The sequence below is a fragment of the Trachemys scripta genome, chromosome 5 (genome assembly GCF_013100865.1).
Source record: "Trachemys scripta elegans isolate TJP31775 chromosome 5, CAS_Tse_1.0, whole genome shotgun sequence".
NCBI lineage: Eukaryota > Metazoa > Chordata > Testudines > Emydidae > Trachemys > Trachemys scripta.
This window is the reverse complement of record NC_048302.1, coordinates 66767854-66792769: the sequence shown is the minus strand read 5'-3', so window position 1 is coordinate 66792769 and position 24916 is coordinate 66767854. Positions and strand designations below refer to the sequence as shown.

At 39.6% G+C, this 24916-nt stretch overlaps 1 protein-coding gene across 2 annotated transcripts in view; it reads left to right on the top strand.

Annotated features, from left to right (window-relative positions):
* The window catches only part of SPOCK3 (SPARC (osteonectin), cwcv and kazal like domains proteoglycan 3), a 399722-nt gene that overhangs the window by 363098 nt on the left and 11708 nt on the right, over positions 1-24916 (top strand). For both annotated transcript variants that reach the window (XM_034771585.1, XM_034771584.1), the window contains one exon: positions 23915-24136. In XM_034771585.1, the coding sequence (XP_034627476.1) occupies positions 23915-24136 (222 nt within the window). The remainder of the gene's footprint in view (positions 1-23914; positions 24137-24916) is intronic.

The window sequence follows — 24916 nt, the reverse complement described above, 5'->3', positions numbered from 1 at the left end:
TTCTGAGAGAGCCATTTAGCAACTTACCCTATCATTGGCAAGCTCTGCTGCGTACAAGCTTGTAATTATATGTAGCCCATCACCTCTAGTTGGTGTCACAGTGGATGCTGATCTAGAAGAACGTATGAAAGAGAAGCATGTAAAAGAAGGCAGTTTTCAAGGATACACTTCAAAAGAGGAAGAGTCAGGAGTGCTAATGAAGTGGAAACAGTAGGGGAGGCATTTTGGTTTTAGCTACCTTAAATATTTAAATAGAATTCTTGTTTTAGAAAACATCAACATTTCAACTTACATAATCATCTAAGGGCTTTGTTTAAAATGGCAATTACAGCATGCAGCAGAGCTCTTGACAGTGGTGTCCCACTGTGGCACAGAGTTAAATTAGACTTTGTAAGCATTAAACCTGTACTCTACATTAACATGAAGAGCAAACTCTCTATGAATTTCTCCTATATATATGTTGAATGGAACTTGGCCACTCCTTACTGTTTACTTTGGTCCCTTCACTATAAGCATTTTTAAACTGTTGAGTTTTTTTCTGCCTTTGTTTGTTCAGCCTGGTGATGAAGGGAGCAGCTGAGCTAAGCAGGGTGACTTGTGTAACCTCTTTTTCCCTCCAAGCTTACTCAGGAACAGGTACCTGTTCCCAGGGCACCTCATGTCATTAAGAATAATGTTGATCTTGGGGGTCCCAGCTGAGATGGGAAAATAGGTGGGAATCCTCTAGTCACACCTCTGTAATAATCCTCTTACTTGTATGAATATTGTCCACATGTACACCTGTGGCTGTACCTAGATTGCCTCCAGGAACAAAAAATACAAATAATGGATCTTATTCAGACAACACTGGTCTACAATTTTTGAGAAGTCGTCTGCTTCAGAGATAAAATGTGCTATTTATTATGTATTTTGATGTGCTGAATTCAAATATGACAATTAAAACAACTGATTGGCTACTGTTTCTAAGATATTTAAGTTTTTACATTTTATGTCTATGTATATTGTATAGATAGTAGAGTTTTAATCATAAATTGTAAACCTAGGTCTTTTCATGTGTTTATGGTTGCTTTACATGATAATATTTCACCTGTCCTGTTTATGTAACACGTTAAAAATCAGCAAAAGGGTTATATAAATAAAATTTATTATGAAACAAAAGGCAAAAACTATTCTGTACATAGTTTAGTCCTATTCAGTGTCTACTCGGCGCTTCTTGGCTTGTCTCTTGTATTCATTAAATGGAGCATCTCTTGTCACTGTCCAGCAATAGTCTGCAAGCATTGATGGGGTCCATTTGCCCTGATAGCGTTTCTCCATTGTTGCAATGTCCTGGTGAAATCGCTCGCCGTGCTCGTCGCTCACTGCTCCGCAGTTCGGTGGAAAAAAATCTAGATGAGCGTGCAAAAAATGTATCTTTAGTGACATGTTGCAACCAAGGCTTCTGTATGCCTTCAGGAGGTTCTCCACCAACAAGCTGTAGTTGTCTCCCTTGTTGTTTCCGAGAAAATGTATTGCCACTAATTGGAAGGCTTTCCATGCCGTCTTTTCCTTGCCACGCAGTGCATGTTCAAATGCATCATCTCGAAGAAGTTCACGAATCTGAGGACCAAGAAAGACACCTTCCTTTATCTTAGCTTCACTTAACCTTGGAAATTTTCCACGGAGGTACTTGAAAGTTGCTTGTGTTTTGTCAATGGTCTTGACAAAGTTCTTCATCAGACCCAGCTTGATATGTAAGCGTGGTAACAAAATCTTCCTTGATTCAACAAGTGGTGGATGCTGAACACTTTTCCTCCCAGGCTCCAATGACTGTCGGAGTGGCCAGTCTTTCTTGATGTAGTGGGAATCTCTTGCACGACTATCCCATTCGCAGAGAAAACAGCAGTACTTTGTGTATCCAGTCTGCAGACCAAGCAAGAGAGCAACAACCTTCAAATCACCACAAAGCTGCCACTGATGTTGGTCATAGTTTATGCACCTCAAAAGTTGTTTCATGTTGTCCTAGGTTTCCTTCATATGGACTGCATGACCAACTGGAATTGATGGCAAAACATTGCCGTTAGGCAGTAAAACAGCTTTAAGACTCGTCTTCAATGAATCAATGAACAGTCTCCACTCATCTGGATCGTGAACGATGTTGAGGGCTGCCATCACACCATCGATGTTGTTGCAGGCTACAAGATCACCTTCCATGAAGAAGAATGGGACAAGATCCTTTTGACGGTCACGGAACATGGAAACCCTAACATCACCTGCCAGGAGATTCCACTGCTGTAGTCTGGAGCCCAACACCTTGTGTTATGAGGTGTGGTTCAGAGGAGGAGGATGGGAGAAAATGTGGGTCCTGTGACACTGATGGTTCAGGACCAGAAGTTTCATCCTCTTCCTCTTCCTCTTCCTCTTCCTCGTCTGACTCAAGTGAGAATGCTTCTGGTGCATCAGAAACCGGCAGTCCTTCTCCGTGGGATACTGGGCGTATAGCTGATGGAATGTTTGGGTAATGCACAGTCTGCTTTTTCTTCTTTGACACACCTTTCCCAACTGGAGGCACCATGCAGAAGTAACAATTGCTGGTATGATCTGTTGGCTCTCTCCAAATCATTGGCACTGCAAAAGGCATAGATTTCCTTTTCCTGTTCAACCACTGGTGAAGATTTGTTGCACAAGTGTTGCAGCATATGTGTGGGGCCCACCTCTTGTCCTGATCGCCAGTTTTGCAGCCAAAATAAAGGTGATAGGCTTTCTTAACCATAGTGGTTATACTGCGCTTTTGTGATGCAAAAGTCACTTCACCACAAACATAGCAGAAGTTATCTGCTCTGTTCACACAAGTACAAGGCATCTCTGCTCACTTTGGCTAAACAGAAATGTGTCCCTTTGCAAAATCAAACACTGACAAATAAGAGAGCACGACACTGTATGATTTCTAGAGCTGATATAGAGCAATTTGTTCAGCAGAGTGATGTAAGCTTCGTTATGATTGCATCATCCATGACTTCTAGGAATAACATGATGCAATTCATATCATGGATGACGCAATACCAGCTTCAGATTGCATCATTCATTGTTTTGCCTAAAAAGCAAGTACTGTCCAAACCCAGTCATAGATTTATTCATAGATCCAGTCAAAGATGTATTTTAGTCATTTCTGGTTTAAATTGAGATCCCTTCCCTTTAGAACTCACTCATCCTCCGCCATTCCCAAGTCAAGGGTCGTATATACTGACCCAATAGCATATCTTGAAAACTAGAGCCAATCAACAATTTTAAGCATCATTTTCGTTCTCAGTGACCCAGAATTAGTAAAGTTTGACTACATTTATTTCAGAAGCATTTTGGCTGTAAAGCAGTGCAATCAACAGTCAAAATAGAATCAACACAATTTTACTTAAGCTATCCTAACATACAATGGAAAATGTAACAGATGAATAAGGTGAAACTGTTATAATTGTATCAAGTCAATAGGTGGCTCTGCAATAGGTCAGCTAATGGCTGCAGCTTTCAGCAGCAACATAAACCTAACCAATGATCTTAGTATTCTACATGGATCCACCCCAACCCTGAGTGTGCATTCTCCCTTAAGTGCTGGGCCCTCCCTTCCATTGGTGCACTGGGCAAGATGGAGTTCAGGACAGATATCTGTACATCTAGCAAAGGCATTCCAGATAAAACAGAAAAGTCCAAGTGAGACAGTTTTGAATTGCAACCGGCATAGAATGCACAGTACTAGCTGATAGTAACAATTGTTATCTATTGGAGAATAGTAACCCCTGATTCTCGCCATACAATAAGTTCCCCTTCTTTTCTTCTTAGACATAATGTAGCCATACCAAGACTTAGCAGTCTCTCTTCAACCCAGAGAGCATAGCCCAACTGTCCGTGAACCAAATTCACACCAGCTGCGCAACGAAAGTTTCTGGCTTCCGCTCTCAGTGGATCAGTGGGGAGAAGGAGGCCATGAGCCCAGCAATAGCAAGTTGTCAACTGTAGTGCAATCTTAACCCTGACCATGTATCTTCAACCCCAGCAACTCAACACAGGGCTCCGTCACAGCTTTTCCTTACCCAAACCCCAAAAAGGAGCAGTAGCTCTGTTTCAGCTCCTTTCCCCGATATGGAATCCATGGCCACTAAATCCAGCTTCAGAGGGTGCACACCAGTGCACCATGGGATTTGTAGTCCTTTAAAGCCAGCATACAGTACACAGCCTGTATAATGAGAATACCTCTAATAGGGATGAAAGGCTCCTCAAGTTAGGGTCTATACTTGGTATAAAATGTCACTTTGTAGGAGAAATTGAGAGACGCTAACAGGAGAGCTTTGGCAGGAGTTTAGAGGCGGAGTGTGAGAGGCTTTCCTTTCAGCTTCAGCTCTACATGCAATTTCAAGATGGCCAGAGGTTGAATAGTGGTGGTGAACTGAAATAGATGTGCCATGTTTTCTTTCCTCCCTGAAGCGACTTCCTGTCCATGAAGTACAAGTTGATGGATGTGCTGAAGCAGAAGATTCTTGGATTGGAGAGACAGGTAGAAACACTCCTGAGAAGCTGAGAAGTTCCTAGATAGGTAGATACAGGAAACATCAGTACTCCAGGTTCAACGAAGAAAGGAGCTGGCCACCAAGGAGTTGGAAAGAGGAAGTCAAAGAGGAGGACTGGCAGTTCATAACCACCAGAGGCAAAAGGTCATAGTGCCATTCTGCACAGCTGGAGATAGACAACCATAGGCAGGCTAGGGTCTCCAGAGAAAAAAGGACCAGGAAGAATTCTACAAGTTTCCAGTTGGTACCAGATCCTCAATGTGTAAACTGTGGGAGATACTTTTCAAGATCCAGCTCTCCAAGGGAATGGAGAGATATATGGGACACAATGTGGATGGCAGCTTGGCCTAATCTGTAAGAAAATCAGTTTTGTCCACAAAGAGTTCTCCAACTGTTCAAGGAAGACAGATGCTCTGTGTTGGGGATTCGATACTCAAATGTATCAAAATAACATTCTGCAAAGAAAACACGGACAAAGTGTGCTGCCTTCCTTGTGCTTGCCAAGACACAAGACATCATTCTAAGATTGGATAGGCTTTTTAAGTCAACATAAAAGGATCCTTTGGTGATGACTCATATCAGCACTAAGAACGCTGTGTCACAGGATATCTTGCAGATAGTAGATGACTTATCCAAATGATTTTCTCTGTGATCCTTCCTATTCCAAACGTGAAGGTAGACAGAAGGTAGAAGATTCTGGAAGCGAACCACTGGCTAGGTAAGGGGTGAGGAGTTTTGGCTTTGTGGAACATTGATCCACCTTGTATGAAGAGAGGGGGCTATATAGTTTGGATGGCCTCCACTTCAATAGAAGGAATTCCTGGGGACAGGCTGGCTAGAATAGTCAGGAGGGCATTAACCTTGTATCAAAAGGAGAGGGTAAAAAGAGGGAAAATATGAGCACTCAACACAAAACTAAGATGTTGAGAACAAAATTAATCAAGGAACTAATGAGCGTGAAGAGAAGAAATTCTATACACTAGTGCTAGGAGTCTAGGTAACAAACCAGAGGAAATGGAATTGCTCATTTATGAGCATAAATTCACTCTAGTTGGTATTGCTGAAACCTGGTAGGATGATTCACTCAACTGGAATGTTAAAATAAATGACTATAACCTATACAGAGCAAAAGGGGAGGGGAGAATGACAAGCTATGTCAAAAATTGCATTACCTGATTCCAAGTTACTGCTAATTCAGAAGAAAATGATCTTGAATGTTTATGGATCTATGCATGACAGATAAAACACAAGATGGGGTATTAGTTGGTCTGCCACAGAACATCAAATCACACTAGAGAATAGGATGACCAGTTCCTTACTCACCTATCTATAATGTGTAGGAAAAAATGTTGTGTGATCAATTTGAGTGACATATGCTGAAGATCTCAAGCTACCAGTAGTAAAACATCCTTGGAATTTCTAAATATTACAGGTTAAAGCTTCCTAACTTAAAGAGAGTTGCATCCAAGATAGGGAATTGTATATTATACTTTACTTTGATAGATAAAGAGGAACTGATCACAGAACTAAAAATTAATTGTAATTTAGATACAAGTGATTGTACCTTGAGCACATTTATAATGTACAAACCAAACAAAATCCAGACCAGTGTTGCATATATTTGGTCCCTTAAAAGGGGAAAGCTGAAAACAATTATGAGCCAAATCAGGAGGAAGAATTTAATCAGAAAAATCTAAAAAATTATTTGGAATTGTTTAAGAACACTTTATTCAATGCCTATAAAGCCACAATCCCACAATTGAGGAAGGAGACTGTTCTGGTTAAAAATAAGACTTGGTTTAGAGGGGAAGTGAAGGCAGTTAGAGGGGAAGATGATAGTAATGAATATAAATTATAAGCTAGGAAACATAAAAAATTGATAAGGGAAGCACAAGAGCAATCTATGTCCAGTAAAGTTAAGGAGAATAAGAAGGAGGTTTCTTTAGTATATTAGGAACAAAAAACATTCTAACAATGTAATTGATCCATGGCTACATAGAAATGGTAGAATTACCAATAATAATGCAGAAAAGGCAGAAGTATTCAATAAATATTTCTGTTCTGTATTTGGGGGAGAAACACATGATGTAGTCATATCATATGACAACACTCTTTCTATTCCACTAGTATCTCAGGAAGATGTTAAACAGCAGCTATAAAAATTGACCTTTTTATATCAGCAGGTCTGGACAACTGGCATCCAAGAGCTTTGAAAGCTGCCTGAAGAGCTTGCTGGACCATAAATGTTGATTTTCAATAAGTCTTGGAACACTGGGGAAGTTCCAGAAGACTGGAAAAAAGCTAATGTGGTGCCAATATTTAAAAAGGGCAAATGGGATGACCTGGGTAATTATAGGTCTGTTAGTCTGACATCAATCCTGAGCAAGATAATGGTGTGACTGATACGGGACTCAATTAATAAAGAATTAAAGAAGACAATATAATTAATGCCGATCAACATGGGTTTATGGAAAATAAACTTGATATCTTTCTTGACAAGATTATAAGTGTGATTGATAAAGGTAATAGTGCTGATGACTTAGACTTCTGTTAAGGCATTTGATTTCATAGTGCATTTTGATTTAAAAAACTATAAAGGATATACCATTAATATGGAACACTTGAAATGGATTAAAAACTGACTGATAGACCTCAAAATGTAATTGTAAATGGAGAATCATCATTGAAATTGTTATGTTAGTAGTGTGGTCTTGCAAGGATCAGTTCTTGGCCCCACGCAATTTAACATTTTTATTAATGATCTGGAAGAAACTACAAAATCATCACTGATAAATTTTGTAGATGACACAAAAATTGGGAGAGAAGTACATAACGAAGAGGACAGGTCACTGATAAAGAGCAATCTGCATCACTCGATAAGCTGGGCACAAGCAAAAAATATGCATTTTAATATGGTGAAATGTGGATGTATACATGTACATATGTAGGCAATACTTACATGATTGGAGACTCTATCCTGGGAACCAGTGACTGAAAAATATTTGGGGGTTGTGGTGGATAATTAATTCAATGTGAGCTCCCAATGTGGTGCTGTGGCCAAAATAACTAAAGCAATTCTTGAATGGATAAACCAGGGAATCTTGAGTTGGAGTAGAGAGGTTATTTTATATTTGTCACTTGTGCAATTATGGCTGGAATACTCTGTGCAGTTCTGGTGTTCACATTTCAAGAAGGATATTATTAAATTGGAGAGGGTTCAGAGAAGAGCCACGAGAATGATTAAGGGATTAGAAAACATTTCTTATACTGGTAGACTCAAGAAGCTCAATCTATTTAGCTAAACAAAGAGAAGGTTAAGAGGTATCTTGATTACAGTATATAAGCACTTGCATGGGGAAAAATATGTAATAGTGGGTTCTTTGATCTAGCAGAGAAAGGTATAACATGATCCAGTGACTGGATGTTGAAGCTAGACAGAGTCAGACTGGAAATAAGGCTTCAATTTTTAACAGTAAGAGTAATTAAGCATTGGAAAACTCACCAACAATGGTGGTGGATTTTGCATCACTGACCATCTTTAATTCAAGATTATTTTTTTTTTCTAAAAGATATGCTCTAGGAATTGTTTTGGAGACATTCTATGGCCTGTTTGGAGAAGGTCAGAATAGATGATCACACTGGTCCCTTCTGACCTTGCAATCTATTAATACTGTTCTTACATTCCACATACTTTTATCTACCAAGAAATCCCATTTATTTTCATTTAATTGGAAATGCTATTTCTCTCTGTGATTTCTCATGCTAAAATAATACTAATAGTATAAAAACAAAATGAATTAAAGATGAATCTGTCTTATCAAGGAAGCATTCTTCTCACGATCTGAGAAAAAAATTGCTTCCGAGGCAGGGTGTGGAGAGAATTGTTACAAAATGAAAAAGCTCCTATTTCTCTATTTCTTTTTATTGTGCTTAAAGAAGTTTTATTACAGTTATATCTACCTTTCTCTCACTCTCTAATTAATATATATTAATATATATAATATTAATATTTAGTGATTTTCAGTTTGACTGATACCCATTATCATGCAGTCTGGTTACCACACTAATTAAAACAAGAAAAATAGAAAAATGTTGGTCTCTCCAACAAGAAATTCAAATATACGTAATCAAATACACTTCATAATCTGTCTGATTAAGCATCATTCAATCAAATATCTGATTATGCCAATGAAGAGATACACTGGGTCCTTGCCAAATACTGGCTTTCATAGACCGTTGCAGGGAGCTGGTTAAATAGGTGAGGGTCTAAGATTGAGAAGCCTGTGCAAGCCTGATAATGGTTCTGGAGAGTAAAACTCCAGGAACTAGTATAAGGACTGAACCAGTATAAGCAGGAGTGCAACTCCAAGAGGTGACAAAAGAAACCACTCAGTAGATGTTAAGTGCAGTAGTAGGTAAAAGGGGAAAGGCAGACTCACAAGAGGCAGTAGCTATGTCAGTGGGAGAAGCTTTCTCGGTGACTTAGTGTTGCGTACACTGGCGCGTGGATTGGTACTTATGTAGTAGATTATTCACACACCTGAGCAACATAAGTTATACTGAAGTAACTTGTAGTGTAGACAAGGGGTTAGTAACATGTTCAACTACTCAACTTGTTGCAGTACTTGTGAATCTGAATTGGTTTTAAAAGTAAGAATATCCTTTTTGTTCAGTCCAATATAGATGAGGTGTAAGCTTTTTCATTTACTAGATTTAATTTAAACAAGTCACTGCAAAGAGAATGATTGGACAAACTCTTTCTGTAGGAATAAGAGAGTAATTAAATATGCAATCACTTGTAATTTCTCTCCACAAATAGGTTTATGATGCAACAAATGTGTGTTTTACTCCTTAACCAATTACCTAATATATTGTAACATCTCTTAAAACAGATTACTTTAGCAGTCTTTTCAGAAACTCATACACTGTTACACATTTTGCTCTCCTTTATTTTACTTGCTAGGCAGGAAATGTTTGCAGTGGGTCTGCTTGTTTAAGATTGATATTTGGGGACTGAATTACAATTACTTTCTTGTGTATTTTTGACATCCAAATATAGTTATTCTTTCTTTTTGATTACACTGTGCAGTGAATGAGGCTGACCAGTTGGTTCTGCTTTTATTTGTGGCTTTGGGATAACTGAAATATTTCAGATGTGACTTTATTAAGACAACTACATATTTTTTCTGATATACTCCTTTAAATGTTGTTCATTTTTCGGCAAAGGAAGTTATTTCAACTCCTGAAGTGATTGGCAATGTTTCTATAATTTGCAGGATAAATATATACTCTTAACGTCTCATTGAGTTACTTGGAGCTACCTATGTGTTCCTCTCTTTGTGCACAAAGATATGAAGAAAGAGATCCATTGAGCATAATAAATCCCTATTAAGAAATCCTTTAGATATGACAGCTGCTCTGCTTCCTCAAAGGTTAAATTCCTGAATGAAAGATGAAACAGTCCTGACTAAGTCTTCTTAGCAGATGGTCAACAGATTGTGTTAAGTGGACCCAACCTTTAGATCTCCCATGTTTCCAAGCCAGCTGGGTCTTCTGGGCGGAGTCTGTCTCTAGCTCTTGGCCTTTACAGCACACCCTGGACTGCAGATTCCCATGTGAAACTCTTCCTTGGGGAGAAGGAGAAGTGGGACTCTGCAATCTAACTGCCTTAGGCCCCACGACCAGTGCTGAGAGTTCCTGTGCCTTCCCAATCGCTTGTGTGTGTTTCCTCAGAGTTCTACCACCCAGGAACCATGTGACAGTTAAAGCAAGGAAAACAGGCTTGGCAAATGAACGTCTTAATCTCTCTCTCTCTCGCTCTCACTCACACTTTACTGTTAGACAGCACAGGTAATACAGATCTGTGCAAAATGATAAACATGCAATCTCCCCTATCAGAGTCCTCACCACTCCAGAGAGTTCTTGGAGTAGTCAGTGTCCTTGAGGGAAGGCAAAGCTCCTTCTGCCCTACCCTGACCCATACACACACACCACTGCTCCAGCTGTGTCTTCTGTTTCTTGCAATGGATTTGCTTTCTTTAGAGCATATCGCTTTTAAGGCAGTCTATGGCTCCTTTTCTTTGTCTCTTTTTCTGCTGGGGATTTTCCATTTTCCATCTCCCTTGCTGGCTATTGGGCAAAGTCATTATAAAAGTCAGTGACTCTGCCAGTCCTAATAGGGTGGAACTATTCGAGGCCCTGTTTCAGCTTCACAGACATAGTTTGTTTTGCCTACAAAATGGAAATTCTAAACTGCAGTGAAGGTTTCAGTCATAAATGCTATTCATAAAACAAAAACAAATTCATAAGCTGACATAGACATAGCCTCCAAACTGTCAGTAATTAATTAACTTAATGTGCTGCTATCAAGCTAATACAGTGGGAGAAGCCCAGATCATTGCTTTTTAATTTATGGTTATGAAGTTTTGTTTAGCTGTTGCTTATATTTAAAATGTGATGCTCCTTAGTAGTGTAAACGGAATGCTTTCTAATACTTAAGGGATTTAATTTACAAACCTTATGTCTTCCCCAGAATCCAGTTGGTGCTCAGAAAAAGAGGGCATGTCTTAATAGTTATTTGTATTCAGGATGTAGTTAGAAGGCCCATTCTGTGAAGCACTGTATATACACACAGTCCCTGCCCTGAGAAGTTTGCAGTCTTAATAGACAACATAGATGAAATAGGGAAATATTATTACCCCCACTTTACAGCTGGGTAACAGAGGAACAATGAGATTAAATCAGATTTTACTGGATTATTAAAAATAGCTCTAATAGACTTTGCTTATTCTTTTACGTATTTATGTATTTTGATGGAGAGCAACAGAAGGGAATTAATGTCCAGCAAGCAAAGTAAAAGAAATGTAATCCCCAAAATATTTTAGTTGACTGACCGACTGTCTCTGAAGAAGTCCTACTGCAGACTTTTTTGTGTTACACATTGAACGGTCACAGGCTGAAGAAGAGATGGTGGATCTCCCAATGGCCCTGAAAGACATTAATTACTTACATGCTGCACTGGAAATCATTTTGAAGAAATTAGAGATGATACTAGCATGAAAAAATTACTTGTCCACTTGGACAGAACTAATGTAGGTAAGTATTTCATTGGGATTTCAGAAGATGACATACTGACCTTGAAGCAAGATAAAGATATGACCAATTAAAAAAGAGTGAGATAAAATTGACAATTTCAAGAATCTGCTTTGATACACTAAGTATTGTGAAAATCCCAGAGAACCCACTGTGGGAAGAGATACAATTGAGATTGTGCAGACACAAATTAAAGTACCATATATACTCGTTTATAAAGCGAATACTTTTGGTTAAAAAGTGACACATCAAAGAGCTGGGGTCAGCTTATAAACGGGTCTACACCAAAATTTGATGATTTTAAACTCTATGAAATCATTGAATTTTAATATCTAATACATTGTCATTTTGTTTACCTGGAGTGTCTGCAGGCATGGAGCCCCTCAGCTCCCTGTGGCCGCGGTTTGCCACTTCCCGCAGCTCCCATTGGCTGGGAACAGTGAACCGCAGCCACAAGGAGCTGAGCAGTTCCATGCCTGCAGACGCTCCAGGCAAACAAAACGTCCAGGCCCGCTAGAGGCTTACCCTAACGGGCCAGGAGCCAAAGTTTGCCAACCCCTGAAATCTAGGGTTGGCTTATGAAAAGGGTCATTCAGTTTTTGCTATTTTTACCTAATCATCTTGGGGGGTCGGCTTATAAACGAATGGGCTAATGAACGAGTATATACGATATTATTTTTACTCCTATCCTTTTTATTATTTAAGTGTCATACAAAGCCACAGTGAGCAAACAGAGATTTGGAGAATGATCCTTGCCTAACCTGGCTTCATTTTTTGAACTTCTGAGATCAGATTTCCCCCTACTGTTACTCACACCTTCTTGTCAACTGTTTGAAATGGGCCACCCTGATTACCATTACAAAAGTGATTTTTTCCTCCTGTTGATAATAGCCCACTTTAATTGAATTGTCTCATTAGAACTGACCCCACACACACACATGGTAAGGCAATTCCCATCTTTTCATGTACTATATATAAATATATATATCTTCCTACTATATTTTCCACTCCATGCATTTGATGAAGTGGGTTTTAACCCATGAAAGCTTATGCCCAAATAAATTTGTTAGTCTCTAAGGTGTCACAAGTACTCCTCGTTGTTTTTGCTCTCTATAAGAGAGACATATTATTTGGAGATATCACCTTAAGAAAAAAAACCTTCGCTGCTGAGCTTACTGTATGAGAAAATGCCAAGCACCCTGAACTGTAAAAGAAGTTGTTGGCAAGCTGTAGAATTCAATACATCCTGCAATATCCAGCCTGGTAGCAAGGAAGAAAGATTCCTTTTTAATGACCTTGTGCATGTGCCAACTTGGTGAAGGGCCAACTGGCCACAGCAGGAGCTAAAAGGAAGAACATGCTTCTGTGCAGGAGTTGGATCGAAAACCCTCTTTGCTCAAAATTAAAAATCAGAGTAATCAGCATCAGTATTGTTGGCTCAGGTCTGGCCGGATTGAGCCTCTTTTAGAGGGGAAAACAAACAGTCTGAGCTACATCGAGGTCTTCCTTTTTCCTTAGGAGACCTGAACGGTCACTCCTACTCACCAAGTGGGCAGAGTCTGCTGATCCATGTAGTCTTACATTGAGCCACTTATGAGCTGGAGGAGCCTCTGAGTAACCAGTCTCATTGCAGATTTTAGGATTTTTTTATATAATACATTTTCTATCACGTTTCCGTGCAAAGGAGCCTTCAAAGTACGCACCAGATGCAAGGGATGAAGGGAACTTGCCGTTGTGCTCCATTTTACCAGTAGAAATGATTTCTCTCAGACACGCTTGCACGCTTTTTATGTAAAATGAGATGTACTGAAAATAATCATCTCACCGACCCTTCCCTAAATCCTGAAGCTAACCTGGTGCATATTGGTGTGATCATAGTGAGCATGAATGTTATGGGTTTTAGGGGAGTGACAGCAAAAAAATGTTCTAGTCCAAAATGCTGTGGCTGGATCTGCTTGTTGGAATGTTCAGACCTCTCCTGGGCTCAATCAGGTTATAACTGGTAACATGGAACAACCTCCCTTGCTGTAGTAGCTGCTGCAAGAGGAACTCCTCTCCTGCATCCTCCATTAGTGCTGATAAAAAACATGTAGGATGTGTGCTACAGTCTCTTCATTGCCCACTGCTAGCTATTCTAATAGTGCACTGGAGGAGTGGTCTGACCTTCTGCAGTGAGTGGAGTGAGAGTCTTGCAGATGCTGACAGCTTGCCTTTCTGCAGTTTGTAGTAGTGCTATCTATCTAGCTTTATACATCAAATGGTCTTAATTGGCTTTGAAGTCTGTCTAGACTGGACAACAGAATAGAGGTCAAGTATTTACTGCTGCCACCATTGTAGTAGAATCTAATGATTAGAGCACATTTTCACCTCATTGATGCTTTTGCTGATTTTAGGCACCAAGATCACAAATTCTTGGATCATTAAATAGACACAAACCAGGAACCTGAACATCTCCACACTTTGTGGATCAAACACATCCCAAGATAAGGTGTATTTCAGCAATAAATGACATTTCTCTGGGATATGGAGGAGAAAATCCTCCTTGTTTAGTATACATGTTTTTAGAAATTGTAGGTGTTTGGTCATCTGATCAGTCAATTTTTGTGCAATAAATGTTTTTCGCAACCCCATTTTTTTCTTGCTATACATGCCTGCACTATCCTACATATAATAAATGTTTTTTATTTTCTTAAATTTGTGGCTAATTGATAGCCAATTTACGGCATTTTTACCAATTCATAACTCAGTTGCTCCCCAACATATTTTGTTGTTGTTGACTATATTCAGCCTGGCATTTCTGACTTGCAGAGTCTGTAGCAGATGCAAGCAGAGAATAACACTTTTCCCTCATTTAATCTTCAGCGCAGATTTTATTTTTTCATTTGTTTCAATTTAACAACATGAAACAGTTATATTGCAAGCTCTAGGGATCTGGCTGTGTCATCGATTAAAAACACAATCCATAACAATTACAAATAAACCGGGAAACACCACTCTCATAAAGCAAACACTCAGGAAGAAAAACATTACAGAACAGAAACTGCCTCCCAAACCTATGCAGATTCTCACAAAAGCCCCACACCTAATGAAAGGGAAATTGCCTCTCCTGAATGACTCATGATAATCCAGCATTCTGCCATTGGGTCTGGAATTGGACTGACCTATCTAGAGAAGGGAATCAGAGTAACATGAATTACCCCGTAGAACCAGTGAGATAACCGTTTTCAGAGTAGCATCTGTGTTAGTCTGTATCCGCAAAAAGAACAATAGTACTCATGGCACCTTAGAGACTAACAAACTCCAATGAGAAACTTCTGAACTTGAATTAATATGCAAATTAGACACCATCAATTTAGGCTTGAATAGAGACTGGGAATGCCTGAGCCATTACACCCACTGAATCTATTTCCCCATGTTAAGTATTCTCACACCTCTTGTCAAACTGTCTGTAATGGGCTATCTTGATTATCACTACAAAAGTTTTTTCTCTTAATTAATTTAGCCTCCTACCTTTTCATGTTCTCTGTATGTGTATATATATCTCCTTTGTTAGTCTCTAAGGTGCCACAAGTACTCCTGTTCTTATATCTCCTTACTATATGTTCCATTCTATGCATCCAATGAAGTGGGCTGTGGCCCACGAAAGCTTATGCTCAAATAAATTTGTTAGTCTCTAAGGTGCCACAAGTACTCCTGAGATAACAGTGTTATATGATACTATTTAATATCAGTAATGGGTAGCAGAAACTAGCCCTGACTGGAAGATTTAAATTTGCCAAATCTTTCTGTAATAAATATGCTACATTATAGCACCTAAAATTCTTCTCAGTTTTATCTCTGAGATGGGGAATAGGCACTACAATTTTTTGATAGAAAATTCCCTATTTTGAAATAGTCTGAAGTATCTCTTATGGTCTATGTTTAGTTTTTCCAAAATCCACTGCATAATAAAACATTATTTCTAATGGTATATTTCAGTATTCAACAGTATGTCTATTATATCTTAACTTAGAGAAATATAATGAATATATATTTCTTGGATCCCAAATGTCCTTATTTTATTCCAATAATTTTAATAATATCTGATCTTTAATGATTTTATGATGACCAGTTTAAGCATGAACCACAAAACAGCCTCTTTCTAAACTCCATCTATACCCACATATGCACTGAGAAATGACCAGGAAAGGTACATTTTGTACTTAAAGGCTTCAAAGTAAAAAAAAAAAAAAAAAAAAAGACAACAATTGGGAAGAACAAGAATCTGTGATGTAATCAGTTGGCAAATTGGTGTGAAACATAAGAAAGAATGAGGGATGATGTCTTTTGAGACAGGGAGTATAGTTTAAATTCATCTATGATTTAGTAATTTATACAGTCTTAAGACTTTTAACAGTGTGTCTTTCAGTATATTTTGTGTGTTGCTTCTTTGGGAAGGGGTTGGAAGGAGGTTAGTAAAAATCCAATGAAATGCAGGTAAGCAATTTTATTTCCTCTTGATCTGTCGAGAAAATGTGGTAGGAATTTGTAGCTTATACACATTTGTAGTTTATACTGAATGGAGGTTAGAAGCTAGTTATGTGCAATTGATGTCTTTAGTGGTTCAAATTTGAGCCTAACATTTTTTTCAAATACTAATCTGAAAGTTTTGTGTCCCAAGTATTCGTGATCCATCCTCCAACAAACCCCGCTCACAGGACTCCCTCAGCCTACAGCTCTTCTCTCCCCTTGCATCTCAACTGGCCTCAAGATTCCTCCTTTGATGTCTTTTGGTGTGGGTTACTGTTGGCTTTGATCTCACCTTCCCATCTGGTTTGACATTTTATGGAGCCACATGACCCCCACAACCTCCTCATTGTTGTTCAGAGAAACCTAGTGGCTGTTCCCTCTCAGCAGCTGTCTTGGGTTCTGTGGGGCTGCTCTCTGCCGAACTTCAAAAAGCTATTTTGGGCAGAAAAAAATAAAATCACCATTTCCCACTCGTACACGTACACGTGCACACATGCACACAGAGCCAGGACTACAAACATTCTCTTTCATGTCATGCTCTCGCAGTGGACAGAAAACCTTTAGCAACTCAATCCAAGCGCTTAAGAAGGTTTTAACTCTCAGAGCCAGTGAGGCATCCCTAGTAGTGGGAGCAGGAGTAGCTGTGGTGAGATATTAATGTCTTGGGGAGTGTGTCCTAAGGAATTAATAGTTTAAGGTTCCAAATAGCTTCAAAATCTGAACATTACTAGGTGTTCATCCTTAACTGAAATACTTATTAGTCTTCCAAAACCTAGTAAAATAGAAAAGCTGCTTTAGCTGGTTAGGACCATAACTGATTTTGGTCAAACAATGTTTGTAAAATAATTTTTGACATTTCATAAATCTTTTTAAACTAAAATATTTAATACTCTGTCATCATTTGCCCACTGTAGTCACAACTCACCCACCCACAAATGATGATAGTTTTCTATATTTTCAATTGAAATCTGCTGACTAGATCAGTCTCCACTGAAGTTTGTGCACTAGTAACAGTAGATTGCATGCCTATAGTGGTACGTGAATTCCTAATGTAATGCTTCTCCATTTGTAAGCTCTTGTGCATACAAAGTAGCATCTACTCTGTCTGGTAGAAGGTTTTAATTTGTAATTAGCTATGCATGTACAGGGCCTGCTCTAGGTTTTTTGCTGCCCCAAGCCAAAAAAAATTTGGCTGCCCCCTCCGCCCTTCACTCCCCCCCCCCCGCACCCTCCTGCTGCTCCAGCCCTGGGTCACTGGTAACTCGCTTCCAGGGCGGGTCATTCAGCAGGAATTTTGGATGTGCACAGAACACAGACAGGATTGGTTCCCATATGGTTACAGAACTACAGTAAAGTGGAACAATTTTCAGCTTGTGTGATTGAAGGCTATCTAGATGCATATTATAAGACTGTCCTACATAAATGAGGAAAAGTTGAGGTGCCTTTATTATTCTTTTGTTCCATTCTTTGTTTCTATGGGGAATTTGCCAATGCAATATCACTGTCTTCCTTTTAAACAAATAAAACTAAAACTTAATAATAATAATAATAATTAAAAAAAAAGCAATGGCTGTTGAAAATAGCAATTCCAGTCCTAATAGCCACTGGGAAGCATTTCTTGCTCAATTTATTCTACTTTTTCCTACAGCAAGTTACAGTGGATGGGGGGAGAGCCCAGGGCTGGGGCGGCAGGAGGTGCGGGTGGGGGCCAGAGCTGGGGCGGCAGGGGGTGCGGGTGCAAGGGGGGGGGGAGAAGAGCCCAGGGCTGGGGCGGCAGGGGGATGCGGGTGGGGGCCAGGGCTGGGGTGGCAGGAGATGCGGGTTGGGGGAGAACTCAGGGCTGGGGCAACACAGGGGAGCGGGGGGAGCCCAGGGATGAGGGGGGGCGGCAAAAAACCTAGAGCTGGCTCTGTTCATACCATTTACAGGAAGCTGTAGCATGAGGTTTCAGTTCTACACTCCTTCCCCCTCCCTTTCCTGTTAATTGCGGCCAAGGGAATGCTGGGAAATGTAGTTCTTTCCCTGCTCCAGGGCTGGCTCTATAGGCAGGGAGCTAACCAAGGAACTACAGCTCCCAGGGCTCCCTGTTGGTTCTCAGCTCTCATGCTGGATTCTTGCCCCGCTGCAAATTTGCCGCCCCAAGCACCTGCTTGCTTTGCTGGTGCTTAGAGCCGGCCCTGTGCATGTAGTACTAGCCTTTGAAATATTCTAGAAACTAACTCTTTAATTCAGTGACTATTATGCACAGGTCAGTATTAGTGTTAGAGATGACAATACACAGCTTTATATTATGAATATGCAAAAACTATGAGAGGTGGAAGTGGCCTAACATGAAGTAGTGATGACAAAGTCCATAACAAGTCCTTTCCTCTGCAGTGAGGAGGGATGAAGAGCATATTACAGCTCTTTCCAATCATGTCATCAACAATATAATGAACCCATTTGACCCTGAATCACATCCAGAGGTGCTCAGGGCCGCCCAGAGGATTCAGGGGGCCTGGGGCAAAGCGGGGGAGCTGCGGCGCTTGTGCTTACCCAGCGGCGGTCCGGGTCTTCAGCAGCACTGAAGGGCCCCCGCCGCCGAAATGCCGCCGAAGACCCGGAGCGACTGAAGGGCCCCCCACCACTGAAATGCTGCTGAAGACCCAGATCGCCACCAGACTAGAGCTCACAGGGCATTTCAGTGGCGGGGGGGCCCTTCAGTCGCTCTATGTCTTTGCAGCACTGAAGGGTCCCCCACCACCGAAGACCCGGACCGCCGCTGGGCCAGGGCTTGCGTGTCCCCTCCAGGGCCTGGGGCAAATTACCCCACTTGAACCCCCCCCCGTGGGCGGCCCTGGAGGTACTTATCAACAGATGCATGTAGCATCAGATGTACAAGAGTCTCTACTGAAAATAGCAGATGTAGTTGAAGAACGAATGGGGAGATTTGTGAGAGGTGCACTTGATTATGATGTGATACGCAGCTTTTTCAGCCCAGTCAAGAAATCTGGCATAAAAAACATTTGCTGATATGTCAAAGATCACATTTAAGTCTGGCAGGGGAGAGACAATCACAACAGCTGTCAGTCCAGAAGTTTTTTTCCTCAGAGCCCTGTCCTGGGCAAGATGCAGAGATATTTCAATGGCATCTGTTCTTAGGCACAGTCCTATTAGGTGACTATGTCCCTCTTCCACTGAGAAGAACAGACAAAGGTGAGTTAGGACATCAGCTGAAAGCTTAAGCTGAAAGAATCCATGAGCTAAGAACATGCAACAAAGAAATCACGTGTATATCAGAGATGCCATAGCTTTAAGACAAATGATGTCTGGAGGCAAATTCCACACATTTGATGAATTGTCTGCTGAGTACTCAAGGCACGCTCTAAAAAGATTTTACCAGGTTTATTTTGTAATCAGAGTTTTTGACAGATTGAGAACAGGAACTCTGTGAAAACTGCAGAAAGACAGAGCCAGACAGGATCTAATGTCAGATGCAAAGAAATACCGGGTGGAAGTCCTGTGCCTCCATGGAAAAATATTCTAAACATGGCATCCAACAGGCAGTCACTTGTAAAATTCCTTTGTGAATATATGGCGCACACTGAACAAAACGCATCATCTTGCTGGAGGCTTTTCAAATGGTGAAGTAATGAAGTCCATCACCAGTAGAGGTGTTGAAGAAGCCCAAGACTTGTACAGTACTCAAAAGGAAACAGACACAAGGATGCTTCTGCATTATATATGCCAATATGGTTTTTGGTGTCAAAGGAACCATAGTAATTAGGTCACCTGATACAGATGCTTTGGTCTTTGTTCATTACTTTCCAAAAATAGAACACACAGATAACATGTGGATTGAAACAGGCACCATTTCCTGCACACGTAACAAGCAGTGCTTCATATTTGTGCATGCAATTTGTGATGCACTCCTGACTTTTGCAACATACTTCCTGCTGTACAATCATTAACAAGATGTAGCTCAGTATCATCCTGATTTGGTATTAGGGGAAAAAACCTGAGTTTAATGTTGCAAAAATTAAGGGAACTTACCGCTTCAGAGATCTGGCCAAATTTGAACAGAGTGATGGTCAAGGAAGTTGGCAGCAGTGCTGTATGACCAGAGTGAGAAAGAAAAGGAGACCCACAGAGACCTGAATTGATTGTGCCTCAATCTAGCCATCTAAGAGGACAAGTCACTGACTAGACTCCCACAATATGAGGACAGTTCTGAAGAGCATATCAAAGAAAGATATCACAAAGAAAGATTTTGATGTCTTCACACATAAGTAAACCAGATATTGGATCACTATTGCAACATGGATGGAAAAATGAGGATGATGAACTACTTCCTGTATTCTTCAAGGGCCTAATGACATCTGAACTTCGACAAGATCTTATTTATGTCTATACCAGGAGAAGTCACTGTGCAATCTTACCTGTACAGAACTGTGTACATGCCAATGCAATGAAGACTGGTAATCCATGCAGTCTTGACAGAGGCCATAATGATAACAAGATGATAAGTATGTAAACTAGAAATGTCACTGGCACTGTTACATTTCAATGATATCTGTACAAATTTATTACATTAGTTTTATCCTTTTCATTGTTTTTATGATGCTTTGAGGTCACAAAGAAATCCCATTTTATGTCTTTAAAGAATACATGGAGTCATTAAACTAACAAAAGGAAAAAAGAAAATATTTCAGTGGTCATTTTAATGTGTTGATAGTGTCATTGTTAATCCCCTGTTTTTGTGGTAATGGCACTATTGACAGCTCCACATCACACCTCATCTTAAAGTACACATAATAAGCTTTCAAATTATGTATAATATGCTTGTGTGTAGAGGAGATACATTGTCAACAAAATCTTGGTGTGTGCTGCTTGCCTATTATAGAATCATAGAAATGTTGGACTGGAAGGGATCTCAGTATGTCATCTTGGCCATTCCCCTGCATAAAGACAGGACTGAATATTATCTAGACCAAGGGTAGGCAACCTATGGCACGCGTGCCAAAGGTGGCATGTGAGCTGATTATCAGTGGCACTCACACTGCCCGGGTCTTGGCCACTGGTCCGGGGGGCTAAGCATTTTAATTTAATTTTGACTGAAGCTTCTTAAACATTTTAAAACCCTTATTTACTTTACATACAACAATAGTTTAGTTATATATAATAGACTTATAGAAAGAGACCTTCTAAAAATGTTAAAATGTATTACTGGTAGGTGAAACCTTAAATTAGCGTGAATAAATGAAGACTCGGCACACCACTTCTGAAAGGTCGCCGACCCCTGATCTAGACCGTGCTTGGCAGGTGTTTGTCTAACCTGTTCTTAAAAACCTCCAGTGATGGAGATTCCACAACCTGCCTAGGTAATATGCTCCAGAGCTTAACCATCCTGACAGGAAGTTTTTCCTAATGTCCAACCTAAATTCCCTTGCTGCAATTTAAGCTCATTTCTTCTGTCCTCTCCTCAGTGCTTAAGGAGAACAATTTATCACCCTCCTCTTTATAAAAACCTTTTATGTACTTAAAGAGTGTTGCCATGTCCCCCATCAGTCTTCTCTTCTCCAGACTAAACAAACCCATTTTTTAATCTTTCCTCATAGCTCATGTTTTCTAGACCAGTGGTTCTCAACCTTTCCAGACTACTGTACCCCTTACAGATGTCTGATTTGTTTTGCGCACCTCAAGTTGCACCTCACTTAAAAACTACTTGCTTACAAAATCAGACAAAAATACTAAACTATTACTGAAAAATTGCTTACTTCCTCATTTTGTCCATATGAAATTTTAGTTTGTACTGACTTTGCTACTGCTTTTTATGTAGCCTGTTGTAAAACTAAGCAAATATCTAGATGAGTTGATGTATCCCCTGGAAGACCTTTGTGTACCACCTAGTTGAGAACCGCTTTCTAGACTTTTAATAATTTTTTTGCTCTCTTCTGGACTTTCTCCAGTTTATCCACATCTTTCCCAAAGTGTGGTGCCCAGAACTGGACACAGTACTCCAGATGAGGCCTTATTAGTGCTGAGTAGCGTGGAATAATTACTTCTTGCATCTTCCATAAAAAAATCTCTGAATTATGTTCACTTTTTTTTGCAGTGGTATTACATTGTTGACTTGTATTTAGTTTGTGTTACACTAAAACCCCCAGATCCTTTCCTGCAGTACTTTGTTGGCAGTCATTTCCTATTTTGTATATGGGCAGTTGCTTATTCCTTCTTGAATTTCATCCTATTTATTTCAGACCATTTCTCCAGTTTGTCAAGATCATTTTGAATTCTAATCTTGTCCTCCAAAGTACTTACAGCCCATCCCAGCCTGGCATCGTCTACAAATTTTATAAATGTTCTCTCTATGCCATTATCCAAATCATTTATGAAAATATTGAATAAAACTGGACCCAGGACAGATACCTGTAGGACCCCACTTGGTATGTCCTCCTAGCGTGAGTGTGAAACACTGATAAATACTCTGAGTTGTGCACCCACCTTATATTAGGTTTGTCTAGTAACTCTATCTAAGTTGCATTTCCCTTGTTTGTTTATGAGAAGGTCGTGTGAGACAGTATCAAAAGCCTTACTAAAGTTGAGATATATTACATCTGCTGCTTCCCCACTATCACAAAGTTTGTTACCCTGTCAAAGAAGGATATTAGGTTAGTTTGACATAATTTATTTTTGACAACTATATGTTGACTGTTACTTATCACCTTATTATCTTCTGGGTGCTTACAAATGGATTGATTATTTGCTCCATTATCTTTCTGGGTACCAAAGTTAAGATGACTGTTCTATAATTCCCTGGGTTGTCCTTATTCTCTTTTTATAAAGTGGTGCTATGTTTGCCCTTTTCCAATTCTCTGGAATTTCTCTCCTGTCCTCCACAAGTTTTCAAAGATAATTACGCATGGCTCAGAGAGCTCTTCAGGCAGTTCCGTAAGCATTCTATGATGTATTTTGTCAGACCCTGCCAACTTGGGGCTTATCTACACTTAAAAACTTACAGTGGCACAGCCATGCCTCTGCAGTTGTGCTGCTGTAGCGCTTCAGTGTAGACACTACCTATGCTGATGAAACGGATTCTCCCATCAGCATAGGTAATCCACCTCCCCAAAAGGCGGTAGCTAGGTTGATGGAATAATTTTTCTATCAACATGGTGCTGTCTACCTGAGGAACTTAGGCTGGCTTAACTATACCGGTCAGGCATATGGGAAGAAGGAATGAATACATTGTTTTTTGAGTAATATTCTTAGTGCATGCTGTTGATAAGTTATAATTTTTAAAGTGTTGCTAAGGATGAGAATAGCCTTTTAAAGTATTTAATGCATATCATAGGAAGTAACAAATGGGCTGCAATGAGTTACACTGAATGTACTCCTTTTTCCTGGTTCTGTGAACATCACAAACGATTCGAGCTCCATTCCCCTGATTTATGATGTCATTAAAATCCCTTAAGAGAATTACTTTCCTGAAAATCACTCTAGATCATTTATTATTCTCCAATGTGTGTTTCCTGTATAAAAATTTTGGGGAAAGGGTCATATTTTTGAATGCTTTGAGCATGATGGGGGAGCTAATTTTAACAGATAAAGTTATTGATGTTTTTTTATAAAGTTAGCATATTACTTATACACAGGCTATCAATAACATTCACTATTTATGTACTGTGTCTATTCCAGTAAAGCCATATCCATGACACAGCACTTTCTTTCCTTGGCTGAGTTTAGCACCAGCTGTATCTTTTACTGTTATCTGATTTCTTTATATTTTTACCTCTTAGGATTTGATACCAGCATTTTGCCAATTTGCAAGGACTCCCTTGGCTGGATGTTTAACAGACTTGATACGAACTATGACCTGCTGTTAGACCAGTCAGAGCTTGGAAGCATTTACCTTGACAAGAATGAACAGTGCACCAAGGCATTCTTCAATTCTTGTGACACGTACAAGGACAGTTTGATATCTAACAATGAGTGGTGCTACTGCTTCCAGAGACAGCAAGGTAAAAGATGAGAATAACTTGCAGATGCTGACTGACCTTATTGTACTGTTTTATCTTTTGGGAACATGTTAAAAAGTTTATAGTGAATTACAAGCACTTAAGTGCTATGCTATGAATTTGTTTAAAGGTTTTGAGCCACTGTGAATATAAAGTGAAAAAGAAAGCTAAAAACCAAGCTGATCTGGAGAAACTTAGCTGAGAGTCAAGAAATTCTAAATAAAATGTAAAAGAGCAATTAATGCTTTGATAGAAGCATTGTTTCTGTTACCAACCGCCACAGAGAGGAAAGAGAAGGACCAAAATAAAAGGACAAAATTATTAGCATTTATTTTCTCTCGTTTTTCCCACATTATAAAATTAACTTTTTATTAACTTTTTTACTACCAGGTTATAACATTTTAACTGAAAGAAATTCAATGTTATGCATAAGGTTATTTGCATTCATTGGGCCATAAAGCCACTGATTTTCAGGACCTAGCTTAAACTCTTGATAACTTCTTGAAGAGAAGGTTAAGAAAATAGTAGCTCAAAATATCTAGAGGCAATCCTTTCTTAATTGTCCACTAATGTAAATTAAATTAAACTCAAATAACAATTTTATATCTGAATGACATATTCCATAAGTTAGAAAATAAAAAAATGAATTAGAATAAGATTTTTGAAAAGCCTGCTCACTGTTTCTTAGCTGAAACGGAACAGAAAATTGAAATGCATCCACTGAGCTTCTTATTTGCAAGATTTAGGATGAGGTTTTCAAAGGAACAAATGGCAGTCAAGCAC